Below are 22,111 nucleotides of genomic sequence, written 5' to 3'. Positions count from 1 at the left end.
AATTTTTTATTTCTGTCGAAATGAAACAAAAGAGATAAAAAGGGAATTTTTGGTAAATTTTAAATTGATCCAAATTATGATTTAGATCCCTTTTTACTTTACATTATAAAATAATGAAAATTATATAAAATAAATAAAAATTAATTGAATTGAAAATAAAATTTTAAATTCAAATTACTCAAATTTCAATTAAATTTCAGTTCAATTTAATTTTTAATTTATTATAATTAAATTAATTTTCAATTGAAATGTCTTAATATTAAATTTATTTTAAATTCAATTTAATTAATTTAATCTTTAATTCAATTTAATTTGAAAATAGAATCAAAAGAAAATCTAATTTAAATAAATTACTAATAAAAATTTTCTCAGCTTTTTGAAAATTATCTTGTTGTATGACGTGCCCAAGTTGTTCTTTTCACCTGTCCCATTAAATCATTTCTTGGCGGTAATCTTGCACTCGTTGTCCTCGATGGTGGTGGTCCAGGTGTTCTCAATACACTCGCCAATTTTTTTTCCCTCATCTCTTTTGTTTTTTGCATTTCATTTTCCTCACGAATTGTCATATTACTTTTTGAACACGATGTTTGTTGTTGTTGTTGTAATAAATTTTCATTTCTTCTTCCTTGAGGCGGTGGATTTAATACAATTGGCGGTATTTCATCATAAACATTTTTCACTTTTTTCACATCGCCAATTTTTCGATTATTATTATCCATTGCGGTTAATAATGTTTTACTTGAATTATTATCCAATATATTTTCACCACCAGGTATCATATAATTTTCCATTTTTTGCGACATCACTGGTGATGAGGTGAAACTATTTGTTTGCGATACTCTCAATGGCGAAAACTGTGAGGAGTGTGTCAACTACTTTTATTAAATATGATAAGACGTTATTTCAATTTTTTTTTTTTGATAAATCATCGACTGAGTTTTATTTCGTTTTTTTTTTCAATGTGGAAAAGTGATTGAAAATAATAATTAGGAATTCAGGATCACTTTAAGGCGCAAAAAAATACAAATATTAATTAAAAATAAAATATAAAAAATAATTAATAATAGTAAAATAGTAAATAATCATTTTTTTAATGTTCGGATGAAAGAACGATTATTGAAAAATTGAAATTAGAAAATAAGAAAGAAAACGGATAAAAATTCAGAAAAGATAAATAATAATATGAATTTAATTTTGCGAATGTGAAGAAGAAAACAAAATAAAACTCAGCCTGTGTTTGAGAACTTACCGAATGCCTGGTATTTGGTGGAATCAACAAACTTGCTCCCATTGCAAAAGGAGACGGCGTGGTGTAAGGAGACCTTTGAAGTTGATAGGGACTGATATTGTGAAGTCTTTCGAGAAGTTGAGTTTGAAAATCCTGAAGACCCATATTCGAATTTCCAGGATAAAGAGCTTCAGTTTGAAGTGGTTGAAAAGAATACGGAAATGCCGGCGGTTCCAATTCCCATGGCGAATTTTGACGCTAAGAAAACATTTTTTTTTTCGTTTGCTCAAATCCCAATCCTTTTTGTTTTGCAATACACACTCTTTTTTTTTTAGCAGCTTTTGCATCCGTTCGCAGGATTCGTCAGGATTGCTCTCAATGACACGAGAAATTTAAAAAAGAAAATTTCCCTGTTTTTTTAAGGCGCAAAACACATAATAAAATTTCTACTTTTTGCAATTATCATTTTTTTCCAAACTAAAAAAAAAGTAGAAATTCAAGAAAGCCATTTTTATTAGTCAACATTGATCGCAAACAAAAATATAGATTTTTTGCAATTTTTATTATTTTATTAAAAAAAGAAAGAAAACAAAACAGTATAAAAAAGTTTTTAAAAAAAGACGATACAAAATGGTTACACTGGTATCAAAAATGTACAAAAAAAAGGAATGCATTATTATTACAATAACGTTACTTAATCGATAGTTTTTTTTTTTTTTTAATTAATTATTAATAATTCTGCAATGCATAAAGCAAATAGGCGAAACGTTCCTTTCAAGGTATGCGGTAGAGTGTTACCTGACCGAGACCGGGTAAATCGGGAATTGTCGGTGTTTGCGATGGTACATTCGCTGAACCTGGCACTTGTGATTGTCCCGATATATGTCCAATTGAAAGACGTTCTTGTTCCCTAAGATGACCAACTAATGCACCAATATGTTCCAACAATTCCTTGTTTTGAACAAGCAATTGTGTCTATAATAAAGAGAAAAATGAAAAAATTAAATAAAACGATCATTGAACTTGAGGAAATTGACTCTATGTAATTAATAATTAATTTAATAATGATAATTAGAGGGAATTTTTAATGTTAATTAAATTACTTGAGCTTCAATGCGAGCGGCAGTTTCTGCAGCCAATTGTTCTTGCAAAAGTCGCGCGTGCGCTACCGCAGCGCGAGTTTGCTGATTTTGTTGATCTAATCTTTCGCGAAGCAATTGAATTTCGTGCTTCAACGCTGTGAGTTCACCGCCTGCCAGCAATCCACCGCATTCGGATGCCACTGTTCCCTGATAAAAGAACTTTATTTCACTTTTAGTGGCCCTTAAAACGTTCCTTAAACGTTTAAACGTTTATAAACGTTTCTTTTTTGTAAAAAAAATTCAATTTTGCAATTTTAGTTATTTCAATTATTAAATTTATTATTACTTTAATTAAATATTGGCCTTTAAAAAGTTATATTCAATTTTTTTTCACAAAAGAATTCTGTTTTCCAATTTTAGTTATTTAAATTATTAAATTTATTATTAATTTGATTAAATATTCTATTGAAATATTTATTAAAATGTTATTAACTATATTTATTATTAAATATGTATTTTTAAATATTGTATTAATCAAAAATTCGAAATCATTAAAATTTTAATTTAACATTACAATATTAAAAATCAAAAAAATTAAATGAAATATTTCGTTTTTTTTTTTTAACGAAGAATCTATTTTAGTTATTATTATTTTTATTATTATTATTAAATTCAGATCTACCGATGGTGATTGACCGACAGGGGAAGCAGAAGCTGTTGTGATTGGAACCTCATGAGATCTCAGGAGACAAGACATTTGATTCTGATCCGGTATAACATCTTCGCTATCACCTAAAAGTGACATATCTGAAAAATAAATATTATAATAAATATATATTATAATAAATATTAAATTATAAAATAATTATTGTTTTTTAAAAAGGATACAATTATTATTAAATTAAATCATTAAATAATTATTATTACTGTTATTAAAACGAAAATAAGAAACTTTTTGGAAAAGGAAACAAAAAAAAATATATCAACCTTTATGTAGTGAAGTTGGAGAAGGTTGGGGTTGATCGCTTCCAATTTCTTCTCGATCATCGTAATCATCATCGCCACCACGATGAATATTTTCTAAATCTCTACTACTTCTGTCATTTTCACCTCCTCTCTCCTTATCATCGGCAGCTCCGCTAATGCTTAATTTATGGCATACTTCAAAAGCTTGACCCACCGTTCTTACCACTCTCATTGCTTGACTCTGAAAAAGGATAATTTCTTTCAAAAATTTTTTTTATATTTTTGCCACTCCATTTTCCTTTGAATCGATTTGTAAATCAAAACTCCAATGAATCATTGAGAAGAAAAGAAATCCCTTTTCTGATAAATTATAAAAAAAAAATGCGAATATAAAATGATGGAAAAAATATTCTAAAATTTCCACATTTTCTAGCGAGATAATAAAAATTAACACAAAACCTGAGAAGCAAATTTTAATTTTCCAAATATTCTGTCGTCTGATTTAAAAAATTACTACCGCTAGTAGTAGCACAAATTATTAAAAGAATTTTCATTTCTTTTTTCTCTGATCTATATTTAAAATATGTTTAATAAATACTAAATATTTTAATAAGTAAATTACACTTTTTTGTCTATTTTAGATTGCAAAAATAATAGCTCATAAAAAACTAATAAAAGAAAATATTAAAATATTGTTTTATCACTTGTCTATTACCAAAAATGCCAATAAATTTTCAATTATTGAAACAAAAACATTAATTTAGAAAAAAGGAAAATTAAATAAAAAAAAAACCAAAGTAAAAAAATTTGCAAAAAAATATTAAAATAAATTATTATAATTTAAATAATTATGTAAATTATTAATAAAATTACATAATGAATAGAAAAGAAAAATTTTTCAAAAAATACCAAAATAATTTTGTCAAATGGAAAAAAATTGATGGAAAATAAATTAAAAATCGAAAATATTAAAACAATACTAAAATGATTAAAATTATAAATATTTTAATCAACAATTGTTGTAATCAAATATAGATCAGAGAGAATAAAAGTGAATTTCACCTCAAGTTCGGCTTTAAATGTCTCATCATCTTCATCAAATAGATTATCGGTCAAATTTCCCTCCGAAATTGAAGGCACATGTTCAATTAATGGCTGTGGTGGTTTATTTTTTGTAAATGGTTTTTTTAATTTTAAATAGCCAAAAAATTCTGGCTCTTTAAATGATAATTTCTTCCTTGGTCGCGTGGGACCATCAACATCAACTGGACTTCCGGGACTTGAATTTCCACTTCCAGAAACATCAGCCAAAATACTGGCCTGTCTTGCTAATCCACCTCGTAACATTTTTTTGTTTAAAAAAAAAGAAAATTAAACTTGAAACATTTTTTTAATAATCGCACATTTTTCTAAATTTTTCCCAAACGACAAGGTCAGAAGAGTGCGCAGTTTGTCATGAGAGAGAATAAATACATATAAATATTTATATTTGATTTGTCTCACCAGGTGCACTTTTGTGTGACAGTTGAAGATTTCCCGCTCTACATCATCATCATTTGTCAAAAAAAAAAAAAAAAATATATGTCAATTCTGTCGGTGGCAAATAAACAATTTAATGTTTTTTGAACTCGGTTTGAAATGTTTCAATTTTGACAAATTGATTTTCAAATAAATAATTTTTGTCAATAATCAATTTTTGATCTTTGACGTTTCTTCATCTAAGTTCAATAATTCTGTCGTCTTCGAGACTTTAACGATTTCGTTTTCTGAACTCTTTAAATTATACTCAGGAGAATTAGAAAATTACGAAAATTCCTTTTTTTTATTTCCTTTTCTAATCCTCTGTATTTGTTTCTGATTTTTTTCTTCTAAAATAAAATTTTTAATTCTCTGGAAATAAAAGAAACTTTTTTTTTTTTGTTCTTTCATGAATTTTCTTTCGCCAAAAGAAAATTTCTTTGTGAGTTAAAAGTTTTCCTTGATTTCGTTCCTTAACGATTTTGCTTTTTGTACTCTTTACGTTAAAAATTCTTCTCTAAAAAATTCTTTTTTCAAATATAGAATTTTTTTCTCGAAATTATAAAAATTTCGTTTTCTAATCCTTTGTATGTTTCTTCGATTTTTTTTTCAATTCTCTCTGGAAATAAAAAAAATTTCTTTTTCTTCTTTTATGAATTTTTTTTTCCGAAAAAGGAAAATTTTTTCAGTTTCCTCGCGAGTTTATTAATTTTTCTTATTTTCGTTTCCTTTAGCGAAAAATTGGATTTTTTATAATAATGCACCTGGAGATATATTTCCTCACAAATTTATTTTCAGGGATTCACAAGTAGAGCTCAATGGCATATTTTTCTGTACTTTTTTTTTTTTTTTTTTTTTTTTCTTTTTTTGAGGACGATTTCACGCCGCGTGTGGTGAAGAAGCGGATTGCTGACTGGCTGGTCGATTGGTCGAGTTAGTCGGTTTAGGTGAATTGGGTGGGTGGATAAGTTGTTGGCTTCTCAAACTCTTGTAGTACGTCTGTCTTTTCCTTCATCTTGCAAAACACTCTTGCCAATTTCGCGCGCGTCTATTGTAGACGTCGCAAATCGAGTTCTCTCGGTCACGAGTTACCAATAATCGATTCTTTCAAAGAAAAGAAAAAAAAAATGCACCTAAAAATCCATTTACTGAAACAAAAATTTTCCACTCTTATGATAATTATTTCCCACTGGACTTTTAATTTATCCCTAATATAACAATAATTGGAACAGACGCGCAAGATTAATCCAATGTATTCTATTTTCTATTTTCCAATTTCTCAAATTTCTATTCTAAAAAAGAAAGAATGCACTTTTTTTTAGATTTGATTTTAGACGGTCTAAATAAAAATTTATTTATAACGTTGCGATATTTCGAGATTAGTTTGCTCACGAGACTTCGAGGGATTATTAGAGAGAAAAATGAATTCGACTTTAATTTGTCAAGAAAAACAAATTGGTAATGATAATTTGGATAATTTCCTAAAATTTACATAAAATACGTGAATTTATATATCTATTATTTATTGTGGATTATTTTATACTCGCACTTTGATAAATAACAAAAAGTTTTTTGAACGTTATAAATAGAATTCCAAGTAGAGAGTGATACGTATATAAATATAATTGGTAACACACATTGTCAGTATTTTGTATAACTTGCGTCCAATATGTTGAAAATCTTCACATCAGAATTTTTGCCAGAACAAAATATTTCAAAGGTCAAATGGAATCAAGAGACAACAAAGAAGAAGAAGAAGAAGAAGAAGAAATTTTTTTTCTATCCAGAAAGGTGTTATTAGTTATAAACGTTATAATCGCACAAAAGAAATATGAAAAAACTATTATTTGCACCGCTCCATTTCTCTTTATGGGAAAAATTGTTTTTCTATACAAAAATTGTATTTACAGAATACAAATACAGCATCATTTTGTTTTTAACGATTATTTTCAGAAAAAATAAAACTGAAATATTACAATAAAAGGTAAAAAAAAAAATTTGTTGAGACAAAAGAGTGCAATGATATTATTTTCGGCAAAGTTATAATTGTTTAAAAAAGGTCGAGTGTCATTGTTCGCGTGGAAAATAAAAAAAAAAAAACCATTCCAAGAATGAAGAACAATAAAAAATGCAGGTAATGGAAATGCGGCCAAAACGTCATCTTTTACTCCTTCTCTATATTTTTCTCTCATTTTTTGCACCCACGTGTCATGGGTGCGCGCGCGTATTAAAATATTTATTTTTGGAAGCACACAATAACGTCAGTTGATAAAACGCCAGACGACGGCGTGCACCGCGAAATTATTATGAATATATATATATATATATATATACACAAGTCATTTAGCCGATCGCATAAGATTGTAAGTTTACAACGCGCGAAACTCCCCGCTGTTATGGTTCTATATACAAAAATAGAATGAGAAACAATTCAAGCGGAACTAAAATCTTTAAATCCGGGAAGACCAGAAGAGAACAGTAAAGAAGAAAAAAAAAAGAAATAAATATATGTCAAAGAGAGGAGATTTAATTCTTTTTTTTTTTTTTTTTAATTGCAGTTCTCAAGATCAGGAACAAAAAAGGAATCAAAATCTCACAAAGGAAATCCTTGATGATGACAAAGACTGAAAATATAGAATATAAATTGTTCGACATTTGAAAAGTTAATTATTGGATATTAAATATTTTATTGTTGTTGGAAAAAAGAAGGATTCGCTTACCTTTTTACTAGATTTGAAGACATTACATTTAAAGGAATTACCGCTGCCGTCACGGGCAATGTAGCTAAATATTTTTAAGTCTTGGCTATCATGGGAGACGTAGAATATCCTGGAAATAAAAAAAAATTGCTTATTAGTCACTAAATAATTAAATTAAAAACAAAATTTCTATTATTTTATATTAAAAACAATTATTAAATTAAAATTTCTAATTAATGGAATTTAATGAAATTTATTTTTTTAAGTTGAAAATCTACTGTAATTGATTTTTTATAATTACTTAATTAATTAAAGTTTCTTAAAAAAAAAAAATGGAATTCAGAAAATAAAATAAGAAGAATCGATTTCTAATAAATGTTTATTAAAAACAATTTGAATTTTCGAAATTAAATTTTTTTTTATATATAAAGTTGAAAGTCTACTGTAATTGGTCTTTTTTTAATAATTATGTTTTATTAATCAATTAATTAAATATTAAGTTTCTTAAACAAAATTTAAAGAATTTAGAAAACAAAGTAGGAAAAATTGTTATGAGAATTTGTTTTTAATTTAAAAGAAATTGAAAGAATGTTCTATTAACAAATATTTTCTAAAAAAAAAGAAAATCCTTTTCTAATAAGAACCCACTTCTAAAAAATTTTTCAATTTCTAAAATAAAATAAACTTTGAAAAATCTGTGGAATTTTAATAATTTAACAGAAAATATTTTAAACAAGGAACACGAAATAAAAATTCTAGTGAAAAAAAACCTTTTTCTAAAAAAATTCCTTTCTTAAATAAGATTTTTTAAAAATGTTTATATTTCTAAAAAAAAAAATTTTGAAAAATGTGCAGAAATTTTTAGAAATCAAGAAAAGAAATTTAAAGGAGTAAAAAAAAATGCTATTATCTTTCAAGAAAAATAATAGAAAAGAATTTCATTATTTAATTTGTATATTGATTCTTTTATTAAAATATTAATTAAATTAACGGAAGATATTTATTATTTTAAACAAATGAAAGTAATTGATTTTTTTCTAATAATTGGTTTTTCTTATTAATTAATTAAATATTTAAAGTTTCTTAAAAAAAAAATTCGAGGAATTTAGAAAACAAAATAAAAAAAATTATTCTGAAAAATTTGTTTTTTCAAAGAATGATATTAATTGTATATTTAATTATTAATAATTTTATAACAATAAATTTTCCAAATAAAATTGAAAGTATTTCTTTTTCAATAAGAATCATTCTTCAAAAAGAATGTTTATTAATAAAATATAAATAAAATTTTGAAAAATTTGCAAAATTTAAATAATTCAACAAAAAAATGTTAAACAAGAAAGCAAAAAAATTCTAGTAAATATTCTTTACTAACGAAATTCTTTTTCTAAAAAAAAATTTGAAAAATCTGCAAAATTTTAATAAATCTACGAAAAGTATTTAGATGAGTTAAAAAAAAAGTTCTATTATCTTTTAAGAAAAATAATATGAAAAAATTTAATTTCTATTCATCCTTTGATTAAAATATTGATTAAATCAACAAAAAATATTTAAACAAGGAGTAAAAAAATTTTCTATTATAACTTCCAAGAAAAATAATAAAAAAAGAATTCTATTATTTGCTTTATATTGATTCTTTGATTAAAATATTTTGTTTTCTTTTTATCAAAAAAATCTTTCTAATACTATTAAAAAAAAAAAAAAAATCTAAATAAGAATTTTTACCTGTAGATTGGATGATGCATCAGGTACATCTTGTTCTCGTCCATCCAGTGTTGTTTTTTCTGTGCAGGAAATAAGGATCGCATTAAAGTTGGTTCCAATCCAATCGAAAACAAACGATCAATCAATGGTGCTTCCTCAGCGGACGAATTCGCAAGAATTACCTTTTTCTTATTACGCAATGTGACTTTAACACCGTCAACCGAGACCTCCAGCGTCACTTTCTTCTTCTTGATCCCCTTGGCCTTGAACTCGTACTGAAAGCGAAAGGGGGGAAAAGGGGAATTAATTATTGTCAGTTTCTTGCCCATGATAAGCGAGAGATCAAGATCGAGAGAGCGAAAAACTCGCGAACATATATATATATATATATATATATATATATATATATATATATATATATATATATATATATATATATATATATATATATATACAAAAGATTTACATACAGAAGCAAATAAAAATTTATGCAAAATGGACCACTCTCTCGTTCGAGTTATTGTTCTCAAGCAATCATTAGAAATGGATATATACTTACGCGAATTTTCCGCATCGCCGCCATAATTTCCAGTCGACTCGTTGGACGTGGAACCTCCATAGAGCCAATGAACTGTAAAAAAAATAAAATGAAACAGAAAATAAAAAAAAACACATCAATTGCTTTGCTATTCATGAAGATTGGCTTCGAATTTACATACAAAATTATGTATAGAGAGAAACTGTTGAGAGCAAATTTTTTCTCACGACAATTTTGCCGAGTTTTCTAAACTGAAAATAAAATGAAAATTATTAAAACTTGTATAGAGAGAGGGAAAATGTTTTTTTTAATTTTAGAAATAAAATAGGTACTTTAAATTCATGCGACATTCTAAATGTCCTCAGGTTGTAAACATTTTTCTCAATTCTATGAAAAATATATAGGCCGATGGTTCCGACTGGTATTACAATAAATCTTAAATTTCCGTTCAATTTCAGGAAACAGTAAAATTTGTAATTGTTAACAATTTTAGAATCTCATAAGGATATTTTATGAATATTCTCTTTGGTAAGTAAAAAATTAGTTTTCTTGGAAAAAATATATAAAATTCTGTTTCTTCTCTAATATTTCAAAGAAAAGAAATTGGAAAAAATATTTCTATTTCCTTTTCAATAAGAAATTGAAGAATATTTCTTTTCGCATGACATAAAAGAGAAGTAACTTCTGTATTATAATTTTCGAAAAAAATGTTCTACAACAAAGTAAAGGATTTGAAAACATGAATGTCAATGAAAAGAATAATCTCTAAATGATAAAATGATCATCATACTAAAGAATTTCTGAGATGTCATTATAATATGAATTTTCTGTTCGCCCACAAACTTAAATCAATTATGCATCAAAGGAATTTCCTGTCGAAAAAAAATACCTGACTAGCAAATAGCGATAGTTAAAATTTAAATTGTTTATTTTAATGTATTATATCGTAAAACAAAGATTAAAATAAGATTTTTCATTTTTTTCTTCGTAAAAATAAAATATTACAAAATGTAAGAAAATTATTTTTCTTTCAATACTAAAGGAAGAATAAACAAAATAAATAAAAAATGGCAAAAATAAAGAAATCGTAAAGAAAGAAATAGAATAGTAAATAAATAAAAACTATACAATAAATTAAATAAATAAAAATTAATAAATTGGAAAAAAATAGAAAAAAAGAAAGATAAAATTAAAAAAGATTTTAATAAAAATAACGAGCTTAAATTAGAAAAAGAATGAAAAAAAAATGCTAAAAAAGAATAAAAGTTAGAAAACATTATTTTAAATTGCTTTTTGAAAAAAATTGCTAAATGGTTAATATAAAATCCACTGTCAAACTATTGCAAAAATATCGTGAAAAAAATAAATGATTATTCGGTCAATAAATTTGGTTTGAAATCGTAAGTGAAGACAGATGTATCATATATAAGAGGATGGACTGAGAATGAAGGAGATTGCTTTCGTCCTCTTCCCTCCATTTAAATGCAATGAAAGCAGGTTTCCAAATCATATGAACAAAATTTTCGGTCTTTCTCGGAATGAGAGCTACTGAAATAAACACGTGCAAAGTGCCGTCACCATGGAGAACATGTGTATATAGATATATATACTAGAGAAGAGCAGCGGTACAAAATTTCTATAAATATCCCTTGTCGTTTCTGCGGTTTTCATATATATATATATATATGTTTTTTTTTTCATTTTTCCATTTCGCTCTCTTCATTCTTGAGTATCGACCTCTGTTTATGAAAATTCATCAATTTTACAGCCGAGAGCTTCTTCTTTTTCATCTTCTTCGTTGACGCTATATTATTATACCTTTTTTTTTCCCAATTTATCACCGCAGAAAATTGAATTTAAAAAAAAAATAAACTTGAAAGCGCAAACTCCTATTAACTGAAATAATAAGAATTCTCGCATTTACAAAATAATTAAATATTTCATAATTAAAAATTAATATTTTAATTTAAAGAATAATTTAATTAAAATACTTTTTTTAATTAAACAAACAGAAAACTAAATTCAAACAAAACAATAACACATAAAAGTAAAAAAAAAAAGTGTAAAATAAATAAAGGCACAGTAAAAATTAGAAGCAAGGAAGCGAATAAAAGCATTAAAAAAATTTTAAATATAAAAGAAAGATTAAAAAAAAAACGATTGATAATTAAATACTCACAAAAGAGAATTCTTCTTCTTCGGAGAAATTAAGTTGTTCCGGTTGAAAGAAAAGATTTTAATCGGTTCGTTTGATTCGATCAAGTGCCAATTCTCAAGTGGATAAAATGTTTATAGGAAACAAGTATTGTATTATTTAATGTGTATCAAATTACCTTGGCGTGGAAAATGATACCACGATGGAACGTCTCGTCACTGTAGATTGGTATTCGCGTGTCGTACTCGTCATTGTGCACGAGATTATATTGCTTCTTAGAGGGCATACTGGGACCAACTTCATTCGTTCAAAATTTTTTTCTAGTCCCGCTGAAACAAATCAAAAAAAAAAATTAATAAAAATCATTAAATTAAAAAAAATTTAATAAAAACAAAATTAAAAAAGAAAAGTTTTAATAAAAGGTAGAAAATAACAAAAGTTACAAATTGAAATTATCTTTTAAGTATGATAAATATTACTACGTTCAATCGTCAATTAATAATACTTATAAAAAATTTACTTATAGAAATTTACAACTTTTAAAAGTATAAAACGATTTACTTTCTCTCTTTTAAAAAAAAATTATATGCAATTGTAATTATCATTTAATTATAAAATATTGCAGTTAGATTGAAATTATTTTTTCAAAATTTTGTTAATTTTTACAAAATTAAAATCAAAAATAAAATAAATAAAATATTGAAATATTTTACTTAAATATTCATTAAAAGAGTATTTAATACAAATGGAAATAAAATTCGCGTGTTCCAGGTAAATTTATAGGATTTCAAAGAGAATATTAGCATTCTTGGTATAGGGTGGTGGCGAATTGAATTCCAAGAAAAGGGTCTTTCATGTATTGCGAGCATTTTAAAACAAGATAAGAAGGGAAGGATTTTTTTGTGTAGGGAGTATCTAATTTTAGTTAATGGAATTTTTTTATAAGCACACTGAAAAGCAATTTTTTAAAAGAAACTAAAAGAATGTTAATAATCATTTAATAGAAAAAAAATTTAGAGAAAAAAAAATTATTTCATGTATTTTAAGAATTTTTTTTTTTTTATAAAAAAGCAATTTCATGGCTTTATAAAAATAAAGACTCTCAAGAAACCTAAAATACAAATGTAAACAAGACCTCATCTTTAAATACAATCATGAATGACTATTCACACCGAAAAATCACATTTTGACATTATAGTTCTTAAAACTATTTACTTTGAATCATTTTTATTTACTTTTCAAATTTTTTTCCATTCCATTTTAAAAATAATTAATAACTTTTTTACTTTCTTTTTTTGCTTTAATTATTTTGTTTATATTTTTTCTCTATTTTATTTTTCACTAACTATTATAATTATACATTTATTTAATTTTTATGATTGAAACTTTTTTTTCAATATCTTCTAATCGTAATTATAATTTTATCACGCTTAACTTGTCTCTTTTTCTCTGAATCTTTAATTTGTTCAAAAAAAAAAAAAAAAAAAAAAAAAAGAAAGTGTAACTCGTTTAAATAGTTTACAACAAAAGTTCGAGATCAAAGCGGAAAAAAAATTATCAAATAAAGGTGTAGAAGACAAAAGGAAATAATATTGTAGATAAGAGAAAAAAAAAACCCCGAAAAAAAGAATGTGAAACCTAGAAAGAATTGATAACTTATTTTTTTTTTGTATAATTACAATGTATAGGAAAAAAAAAAATGTCTACATAAAAGTTTTAACTGGATTTAGGTAAGGAATTTAGTACAATAAAAAAAATGGCATTGTTTTAAACAAGTTGAACTGAAAATTTATTCATTCAATGGAAATTTCTGAAGAAATAACTACCTATTTACCACTCTTTTCTCCTTTTTCAACAATTACTGCTCTCAAACAAGTTCAACTTTCCTTTACAGTTCCCGAGTTTTTTTTCCCCATAACCTTTCTTCTTAATGACGAAAGTTTACACAAAAATGTTTAGTTATTTTTTTTAAATAGACCAAAAATATTTATATCACCAATGTTTTTTTATTTTTCAATTCTATTTTCTATTTCAATTTTTGATATATCCTTATTATTTTATTATAATTTATTGTTAAATAAATATTATTTATACAGTAAAACATAATTTAAAAAAAATGAATCATTGAACTTAAAAAATTAATAATTTAGTAATTTTTTATTGAACATGAAACTTCCCCCTTGGAATTCTAAGATTTCCAGGTGAGTAAACACCCCTCTTGATATATAAATATATTCTCTATGAGCAAATGAATATATAAAATAACTTCAAGAAAATAAAATATGTATAAACATTCGTTATTAAATTTTTAACATCAAGTTCTGGGATTAAAAAAAAATGTATAAAATACACAAGAAACGAGAGTGAATTTAAATAATTTCAATGCACTAATTAAAAGATTTTCGTTTCACATTCCATTTTCGAGTTTTTTTTTTAATATTCTTACTTTTTACTGTTTTATTATTTTTACTATCTAAAAAAAAAAAGTTGAGAAAATAAATATTATTATTTAGAAAATTCAAGAAAATATCCTTTTGAAGTTGAAAAGAAATCAAAAAACAATATTCGATTATTAAATAACTTTAAAATTCAAATGAAAATAATTTAAACATACGCTTTGGAAACAGAATTAAAAATATTTATTATACGAGAAAAAAAAATAATACTAAATAATAATAATTAATATTAAATCAAAGCGAATAGAAATTCTAAGGCCAAAATTTTTTTAAATTCTCTTTTGTTTTTGTTAATTTTTTATTTTCATTAAATAAATAATTCTCATAAATACTGAAACAAAGCGAATAGAAATTTGAAGGCGTAAATTTTTAAAATTCATTTTTAATTTTTGTAAATTAAAATTCTCGTTAATAAATAATTTTTATAAATTCTCGTTAATAAACAATTTTCAATAAATAGTATCAAAGCAAATTCCAAAGCCTAAATCAAAAAAATTCTTTTTTTAAAATTAAAATTGTCGTTAATAAATAATTATCACAAAAATCGAAATGAAATAAAAAATTCAATCAAAAGGTAAATGAAAAAAATTCCCGATTAAAGAAACAAAGAGATTGAAAGACAAGAGAATATTTTCCTATATGTATAAGAGATATTTGATGAGAGATGCAACTTAAAGAAGATAAGTAGAAAGAGAATGGATGAGAGAAGAAGAAGAAGAAGAAGAATGTAAAAAAAAGTGGTATCACCTCGGAACTTCTTACAACTCGATATATGTGAATGCAGCTTAAAGAAGGCAGCATGGAGGAGCCGACCGCGAAACATGCGGACAACGCGCCGGCTGCTGAAGCAACAAACGTTTGTGTGTGTATATTGTAACATTCACACAAACACACACGAAAAATAGGGGGACTAACACCGACACTTCTTCATCACATATATATATATATATAAAAGCAGGGGGCTCCGCAAAAGACTGGCTTCGCTTTTCTTGGAAGATGATAAAATGACCCCCTTTAAAAATCCAACTCAAAGAAGAAGAAGAAGAAGAAGAAGAAGCCTCGATTTTCCCCTTGGTTTGGAGACTTGAGGACGGAAGCTGCACCTATCGTCGCCGTTACAACCTCACGGAAGGACAACGTTCACTTTGCATCAGAACTTCGTTCGCAACACTACCTTTATTGCCACAAAAGGTTTAAAGCCCATTGTCTTTATTTTTCTTTTCGTCCAGACCGCCGGGTCAATGCTCCAGGGCTGAAGGACGAAGTCGATGCCGATCGAGACTCGTGTGTTGCCGATTCTAAAAACCCTTTCTTCAATTCTCTAGATTAATTATTTTTCTCTTTTTTGCCTTATTTCTTTTTCTAGTCTTTTTTATACTATTTTCTTAATTTATTTTCAATTTTCTAATACTTTCTTTTTTTTCCCAATTTTCCAGATCCTTCTCGATTATTTTAATTTTTTTTTTCAATTTTCGCTTAAAAAATACTTCGATTTTTCTATTTTTATTCATTTATTTCTATATCACTATTCTTTCCAGAATTTTTGTTTGTTTTCTTGACTCTTGAATTATTCTTCTCCAGATTCAATAATTCTTTTTTCCAGATCGAAGAATTCTAATAATAATCATAATAATAATTTTTCACTAAATTCATTCACAGAACCATCGTAATTGACTATTCCAAATATAATTTGGATATTTTAAATTATTTTCTCATTCTTAAAGAATAAAATTCAGTCTTGCCTTCGAAGGGTGCGTAATAATATTTTTGAAAAAAAAAACATAGTTTTGAAAATTGCCTTTGGAGTTGTTGTCATCATCGGCTGCGATTCATTTGAATTAAAATCGAAAGGTGAGGTATTTGAGAATGTTGTCTCTCTCTCTCTCTCTCTCAATCAAGGGGAGAAAGGAATATAATATGACGCATTCCAAAAAGTAATCGTTTAAACACGTGCTTTAAAGATCTTCCAAGTCACTCACAAATTGTCATTCCTCTCGTTTCAATTAGCACTGGAAAATAAAAATGAAAGTAAAAAACAAAAAAAAAAAAAGAAAAACAAAACAAAAATAAATTAAAAACACTCGTGTGCATTAAACTCGTGTGCAATCGCGAACGAACAGCTATAGACAGACCTACCGCTTTGCCAAGACTCTTGCTGGAGGTTGCTCCGCGCTAGTCGATCTTCTTGAGAGGCGCCCAAAGGAGGTAGAGGTGGAGAAAGAGGAGAAGAAGAGGGAGACAGAACTGACGTCAAATGTCTGGGTGTCTCACTTTAATCTTATATCTTCCGAGGGTGAATCCGTTTTTTTAATTCACAAAAAAAAAAAAAGAGACATGACAAGGGGTTGAAAACAGCAACATAACCTGGGGAAGAGTAAAAATTTTTACGTTAATAAAGCTAGGTTGTTGAATATGTCTGAAAGATTTATCAGGGTGAAGCTATAAGAATGGGAAGCACTATATATATAAAGGGGGGGGGGTTACAATGGTGTGTAAAGACCACCTGGATACTATTTCCAATATTATATTACTATACACATTCGCCATCAAGACGTAAAATATAAAACCGAATTTTATTTTCCTACGTAATTTATTAAAAATTTTTTTTTTACCTTTTTTGGATTGAACATTGTCATCGTAATTCTCAAGAAATATTATGTTTTCTTTTTTTTTTTAGCATTATTGACGACCTCAATCCATACAAGTATATAATATTCGATTTTTTATTCTTTAATAGGACTTACATGCAGGTGTTGTTTTAGTTTATAACTTTGTAAGGTCGACATATTTATTTATAGAAGATATTTTATTTATTGTGATTTACGAGAAAGAAACGTATTTTTTTAGTGCATCTTTGTAATAATATTTTAATAATTATTATCAATCCTCGAAATTTTTTTTTTCTATTTTGAATTTAAAACAAAAAAAATTTATTAAATTAATATTAATAATTAATTAATTTAAGTATTTAAAAAAATTTATTCAAATTATTTAATAATATTATTTATTTCTTTGTAGTAACCTTTCGGTTTTGGACGAACTTCCGGTTTTTACATTCTTTACATTTAAATTATTTAATATAAAAAAATCTTCAATACACAATGTTTTGAAATTAAAACGAATTTCTAAGTCTGATGATCCAAAAAACTATTTCTTTAGAAAAAAAAGTAAAGTTAAACATTTAGTTTAAATGATTTACTTACTAAATTTTAGAATGATTTTCAATGATTTAGAATTAGAATACTTATATTATTAAATAAAACAATAATAATAATAAATTATTAAACAAAAAAAATTATTGAATCATGAAAAACAATTGACAAATAAACAAAATTTAAATAAATAATATGATAATAAATAGTAAATGGGTTTAAAAAAATTGTGTTTATATTTACAAAAACTAAATGGAAGAAAAGAAGAAAAATACGAATTACTTTTCGGTAAATAGAGAATAAAATAACAAATCAAGAAAAAAGAATTTAAAAATTATTATTTTGGAAAAAAAACTATTTAGTTTTAACTAACTATTTAGTTTTAACTAACTATTTAGTTAAATTAGTTTAAAAATTCTATTTAAAGTAGCTTTACTTTTTTTTTATAATACAAAAATAAAAAATTAGACAAAAATAAAAATTTGCACAAAGAAAAATTGTTTAAATTGTGCGCCAAATTTCAAGATAGTCGTCAGATGGCACCAGTTTTCAGCAACAGATTTGCTTTCATTTAAATAAAACATTTTAAATTTCATATTCATTTAAAAAAAATATATATATATGTATACTTACAAAATATTCAGAAAACTAGATTTTTCAATTTACATATGAATGTGTGTGTGTGTGTCCATTGGTTTGGAATGTCTTAGTTTTAGACCAAGGTCCATAAAAAAAAGATTCTTCTTTTCTAAAGATTCAATGTGCCATCTGCTTCACAGGGACGAACTCAGTTTCCTGAAAAATTGAATAACAAAAAAATTAGTAACTTTAAAAATAATTTTTAACATAATTTTTTTTAATTTTATATCATCTTTTCATTATATTTCTTCTAGTTTTAATTTTTTTAATTCCAATTTTTCCATTTAAAAAACAAATTCAAAGATTACAAAATCAAATTTGTTAATAAAAAACGAAAAAAATGTTTATTTTGCAATTTTTTTCTAATATTTATTCCCGTATATTTAAATAAAAAATATATATAAATAAAAAAAAAAATAATTGCTGATTTGTAAATTTTATTTTACTTTTGCAGCCCTGATAATGTTGAATTCGAATATTCTGACGTCAAACTATGAGTAAACCAGATACTTTAACAATCCTTGTTTTTCAGTGTATACGGGCAAAGTGCCAATGCCGGTATAACAAATGCAGCAATCATTTCTGATTGACTTTTGCTTAATTAAAAAATTAAATATTATTATTTATAATAACTTATGACATACAAGTGACAATAATAGAAAGATAACATTTGAAAAAAATTATCAAAATAAAAATAATTGATTTTAAATGACTTCTATATCAACGATAATATCACATATATAATTTATATATAATATAGAAAAGAGAAATTAGGTGAAAAGTGAAAAGATTTCCGTTCACGTTGACATCGCTGTCTTTTCTATTTTTTAAGTATATATTATATTAATTTCAAACATACAAGAAAGACAAGAAAATTCAAAAATGTACACTGTCACCTGTATTGCACCTGTAAATATTGCTGTTATTAAATATTGTAAGTAAATTTTTCTAAATTGTTAAAAAATTGATTTCTTTAAAAATGAATTTAATAATTATTAATATTTTAATTATTTCATTGATTAATGAAAATTCATTAATAAATTCTTGTTTTATAATTCAAAATATTTTTCTCACAAAAGTTCCCTAAAAGATGAGTGAAAAAATTATTCTTTTATAATGAAAATAAATTTTTTAAAAATAGTCATTGAAAAAAGTTGAAGGCCTATAGTGATAATTCATATTTAAATGAGAATAACTTTAACTACGATAAGAATGTCAACGTTCAATTTGTTTTTAAGTTACAATTTTTACTTTTTTTTTTTTAATAAAATAATAATTTTTTCATAAAATAATTTATTATGGTAAATTAGTTTTTTAAAGTATTAAATACTTTTACAGAAAAAAATTTGTTTTCAATTTCAATTTGTTTTTAAGTTACAATTTTTACTTTTTTTTTATGAAATAATAATTTTTTCATAAAATAATTTATTATGGTAAAATAGTTTTTTAAAGTATTAAATATTTTTACAGAAAAAAATTTTCTTGTATTTAAAAAGTATTTCATTTTTTTTTTTTTTTAATTAAATATTTATATTTATTTTAGGGGGCAAACGAGACGAGAATTTAATTCTGCCGATAAATGACTCAATTAGCGCAACTTTAGACACAGAGCAGGTAATTTTTATATAATTATTTTTAACTGTATAAATATTCTTTTAAAAATTGGTATTTTGTCTTAATTAAATTTTTTTTTTCAGTTATGTGCAAAGACAACAATAATGGCTAGTCCTGATTTTGAAAACAATCAAATTTGGCTGAATGGCAAGTAAGTTAGAAACTAGTTTTTAAATGACAATAATAATAATTTATTATTGGTCAAATGCCAAAATTGAAAAATTATTATTAAAATGAGAACAAAAACAAAAAATTCCATTTTACGTTTGCAAAAATAAATTAAGTCACGTATTCGTTTTAGGGAAGAAACAATTAACAAACGACTGCAAAATTGTTTACAAGAAAGTAAGTGAACTTGAAATGAAAATGAAAAATTTACCTTAATATTCCGTGGAAAATTTTTTGTATTTTGTTTTTTTTTTTTTTTACAGTGAAAAAACGCGCTCAAATTGGAAATGATGTATTGCAATGGAAAATTCACATTTGTTCGGAAAATAATTTTCCAACTGCCGCTGGATTAGCTTCAAGTGCCGCTGGTTATGCATGTTTCGCATCTGCTTTGGCTAAACTCTATAAAGTAGAGGTTCGTTAATTTTTTTTTTCAATCAAATCTATTTCATTAAAAATTAAATATAAATCAAAAAAACTAATTTTGCTAAACTATAATTTTGTAAAAGTTCAGAAAAATGTGAAGAAAAGAAAAAGAGTAAAAATATTTATTTTATTTCTTTTTTTTAAGGGAGATATCAGCGCAGTTGCACGAGCAGGATCAGGATCTGCGTGTCGAAGTACAATGGGAGGATTTGTCAGATGGCACATGGGAACTGATCCCAAAGGAAATGACAGCATAGCCAGACAAATTGCACCAGCTAATCATTGGCCAGAAATGAGAATTCTCATTCTAGTTGTAAGTGCAACAAAAAAAAAAGTTCCCCAATTTTTTTTCAATGAATTTATTTGAAAATTTTGCTGAATTTTTTTTTGTGCCAACTGTATTAGGTAAAAGATGATAGAAAAAAAGTTTCCAGCGCCGAAGGAATGAAACGAGGTGTAGAAACTTCCGAATTATTAAAATATAGAGCCGAATTTATTGTTCCAAAAATAGCAAATCAAATGGAAAAGGCAATTTTAGAAAAAGACTTTCAACAATTTGCAAAATTAACAATGAAAGATTCAAATCAATTTCATGCAATTTGTCGCGATACATATCCACCGTGCGCTTATATGAATGATGTTTCTCAACTCGCCGTTGAATTAGTTCACGCTTATAATTCTACCGTTAATGAAACGAGGGTTTGTATTTTCTTTTTATAAAATTTAATAAAAACGTTTTTTAAATTAAAAAAAAAAAAAAATCCAAAGGAAAACAAATTTTAATTACTGTAAAAAATATTTCAGGTAGCTTACACATTTGATGCGGGTCCAAATCCAACTTTATATTTATTGGAAAAAAATGTTCCTGAATTTAGTGCAATTTTAGATTATTTCTTTCCATCATCGAAAGATGCAGTTGTTGAATATAAAAAAGGAATTCCAATTTCGTCAATCAAGCTTTCTGAAGTAATTTTTGGTTTCCTTTTTGTAGAATAATTTTGAAAAATCGCTTAAATTAATTTATCACAGTTGTAGAATCATTGTTCTAAATTTGGAAATTTTTTTCCAGGATCTATTGAAAAAAATGACAGTTAATCAACAACCACCAGGACAATTTAAATATATAATTCATACACGTGTTGGAGAAGGACCAAAAATATTAAAAAATGGAGAACATCATCTTCTAAATAATCATGGTCTTCCAGTAAAGGGTTTTATGACAAATTAATATTGTTATAAATTTAAAAAAATATATTAGGGAAATTGAATTTTATTTTTAAGGATCATAAAGAGGTGATAGAGAAATATAAATGACAATAATTTACAATAATTTCTACAAATTATTGTATCTTTGGACAATAATTTGTTGATATTCGAGGAAAAAAAAGCAATAAATATTTTTTCAACATATAAATATTTTTGTCATATTATTTTTAATTTTAATTGTGGTGATACGATATATTTAAACAATTTTCTAGAGACAAAAATAGGTTATATGTTTCGAATTTCTAGTAATTTATAATTTGTTTCTATTCATGCAAAAATCATGTAGACAAAAAAAAAAAAAAAAGATTAAACTGTAATTATAAAATAAATGAAAAAATATTTCGAGCACGTGCTCAATCATACCTTGAAAGATTCACACAGAAGAAGTAGATAAACATTTTATATTCAACATAGTCATCGAAACATAATTTATATATCTTGTGGATATTTAAATAATCTGTGCAATGAATAACTTAATATGTGTCATGAAATTAAATTAT

At 25.3% G+C, this 22,111-nt stretch overlaps 2 protein-coding genes across 10 annotated transcripts; one reads left to right on the top strand and one right to left on the bottom strand.

Annotated features, from left to right (window-relative positions):
• Window positions 1–217: 217 nt before the first annotated feature.
• Window positions 218–21,303, bottom strand: LOC127281787 (carboxyl-terminal PDZ ligand of neuronal nitric oxide synthase protein-like). Of its 9 annotated transcripts, none has more exons than XM_051305683.1 (15): window positions 21,159–21,303; window positions 18,132–18,293; window positions 16,483–16,710; window positions 15,094–16,355; window positions 12,069–12,219; window positions 9,757–9,828; window positions 9,380–9,472; window positions 9,219–9,277; window positions 7,515–7,623; window positions 3,298–3,517; window positions 2,993–3,117; window positions 2,332–2,529; window positions 2,027–2,203; window positions 1,250–1,486; window positions 219–872 (listed from the first exon to the last, which is right to left on the bottom strand). In XM_051305683.1, exons 5-15 carry the CDS (start codon window positions 12,174–12,176, stop codon window positions 384–386), a joined length of 1,887 nt encoding a protein of 628 aa, XP_051161640.1. In that variant the 5' UTR covers window positions 12,177–12,219; window positions 15,094–16,355; window positions 16,483–16,710; window positions 18,132–18,293; window positions 21,159–21,303; the 3' UTR covers window positions 219–383. The 9 variants fall into 9 exon arrangements, with proteins under 9 accessions (XP_051161638.1, XP_051161642.1, XP_051161640.1 ...); XM_051305684.1 differs by having other exon boundaries at window positions 2,332–2,517; XM_051305681.1 differs by having other exon boundaries at window positions 218–872; window positions 2,332–2,517; window positions 9,219–9,472.
• On the top strand, window positions 18,663–21,759 carry LOC127281789 (diphosphomevalonate decarboxylase). Its single transcript, XM_051305689.1, has 9 exons — window positions 18,663–19,071; window positions 19,681–19,751; window positions 19,835–19,902; window positions 20,053–20,096; window positions 20,183–20,334; window positions 20,491–20,658; window positions 20,751–21,044; window positions 21,150–21,311; window positions 21,415–21,759. Exons 1-9 carry the CDS (start codon window positions 19,020–19,022, stop codon window positions 21,571–21,573), a joined length of 1,170 nt encoding a protein of 389 aa, XP_051161646.1. The 5' UTR covers window positions 18,663–19,019; the 3' UTR covers window positions 21,574–21,759.
• The last annotated feature ends 352 nt before the right edge of the window (window positions 21,760–22,111 follow it).

Source organism: Leptopilina boulardi, unplaced genomic scaffold, assembly GCF_019393585.1.
Source record: "Leptopilina boulardi isolate dan_hultmark-lab unplaced genomic scaffold, ZJU_Lbou_2.1 LbouV2_278, whole genome shotgun sequence".
Classification (NCBI taxonomy): domain Eukaryota; kingdom Metazoa; phylum Arthropoda; class Insecta; order Hymenoptera; family Figitidae; genus Leptopilina; species Leptopilina boulardi.
This window is presented reverse-complemented; position numbering and strand designations above follow the sequence as displayed.

Coding starts and splice junctions, on each gene's coding strand:
- LOC127281787 (XM_051305677.1), bottom strand. CDS start 12,176: ATGCCCTCTAAGAAGCAATATAATCTCGTGCACAATGACGAGTACGAC. Junction 3,118..3,297: donor TCCAACTTCACTACATAAAG/GTTGATATATTT, acceptor TTTATTTTTCAG/ATATGTCACTTTTAGGTGAT. Junction 873..1,249: donor CACCAAATACCAGGCATTCG/GTAAGTTCTCAA, acceptor TAATAAAAGTAG/TTGACACACTCCTCACAGTT.
- LOC127281789 (XM_051305689.1), top strand. CDS start 19,020: ATGTACACTGTCACCTGTATTGCACCTGTAAATATTGCTGTTATTAAA. Junction 19,752..19,834: donor CAACTTTAGACACAGAGCAG/GTAATTTTTATA, acceptor TTTTTTTTTCAG/TTATGTGCAAAGACAACAAT. Junction 20,097..20,182: donor GCAAAATTGTTTACAAGAAA/GTAAGTGAACTT, acceptor TTTTTTTTACAG/TGAAAAAACGCGCTCAAATT.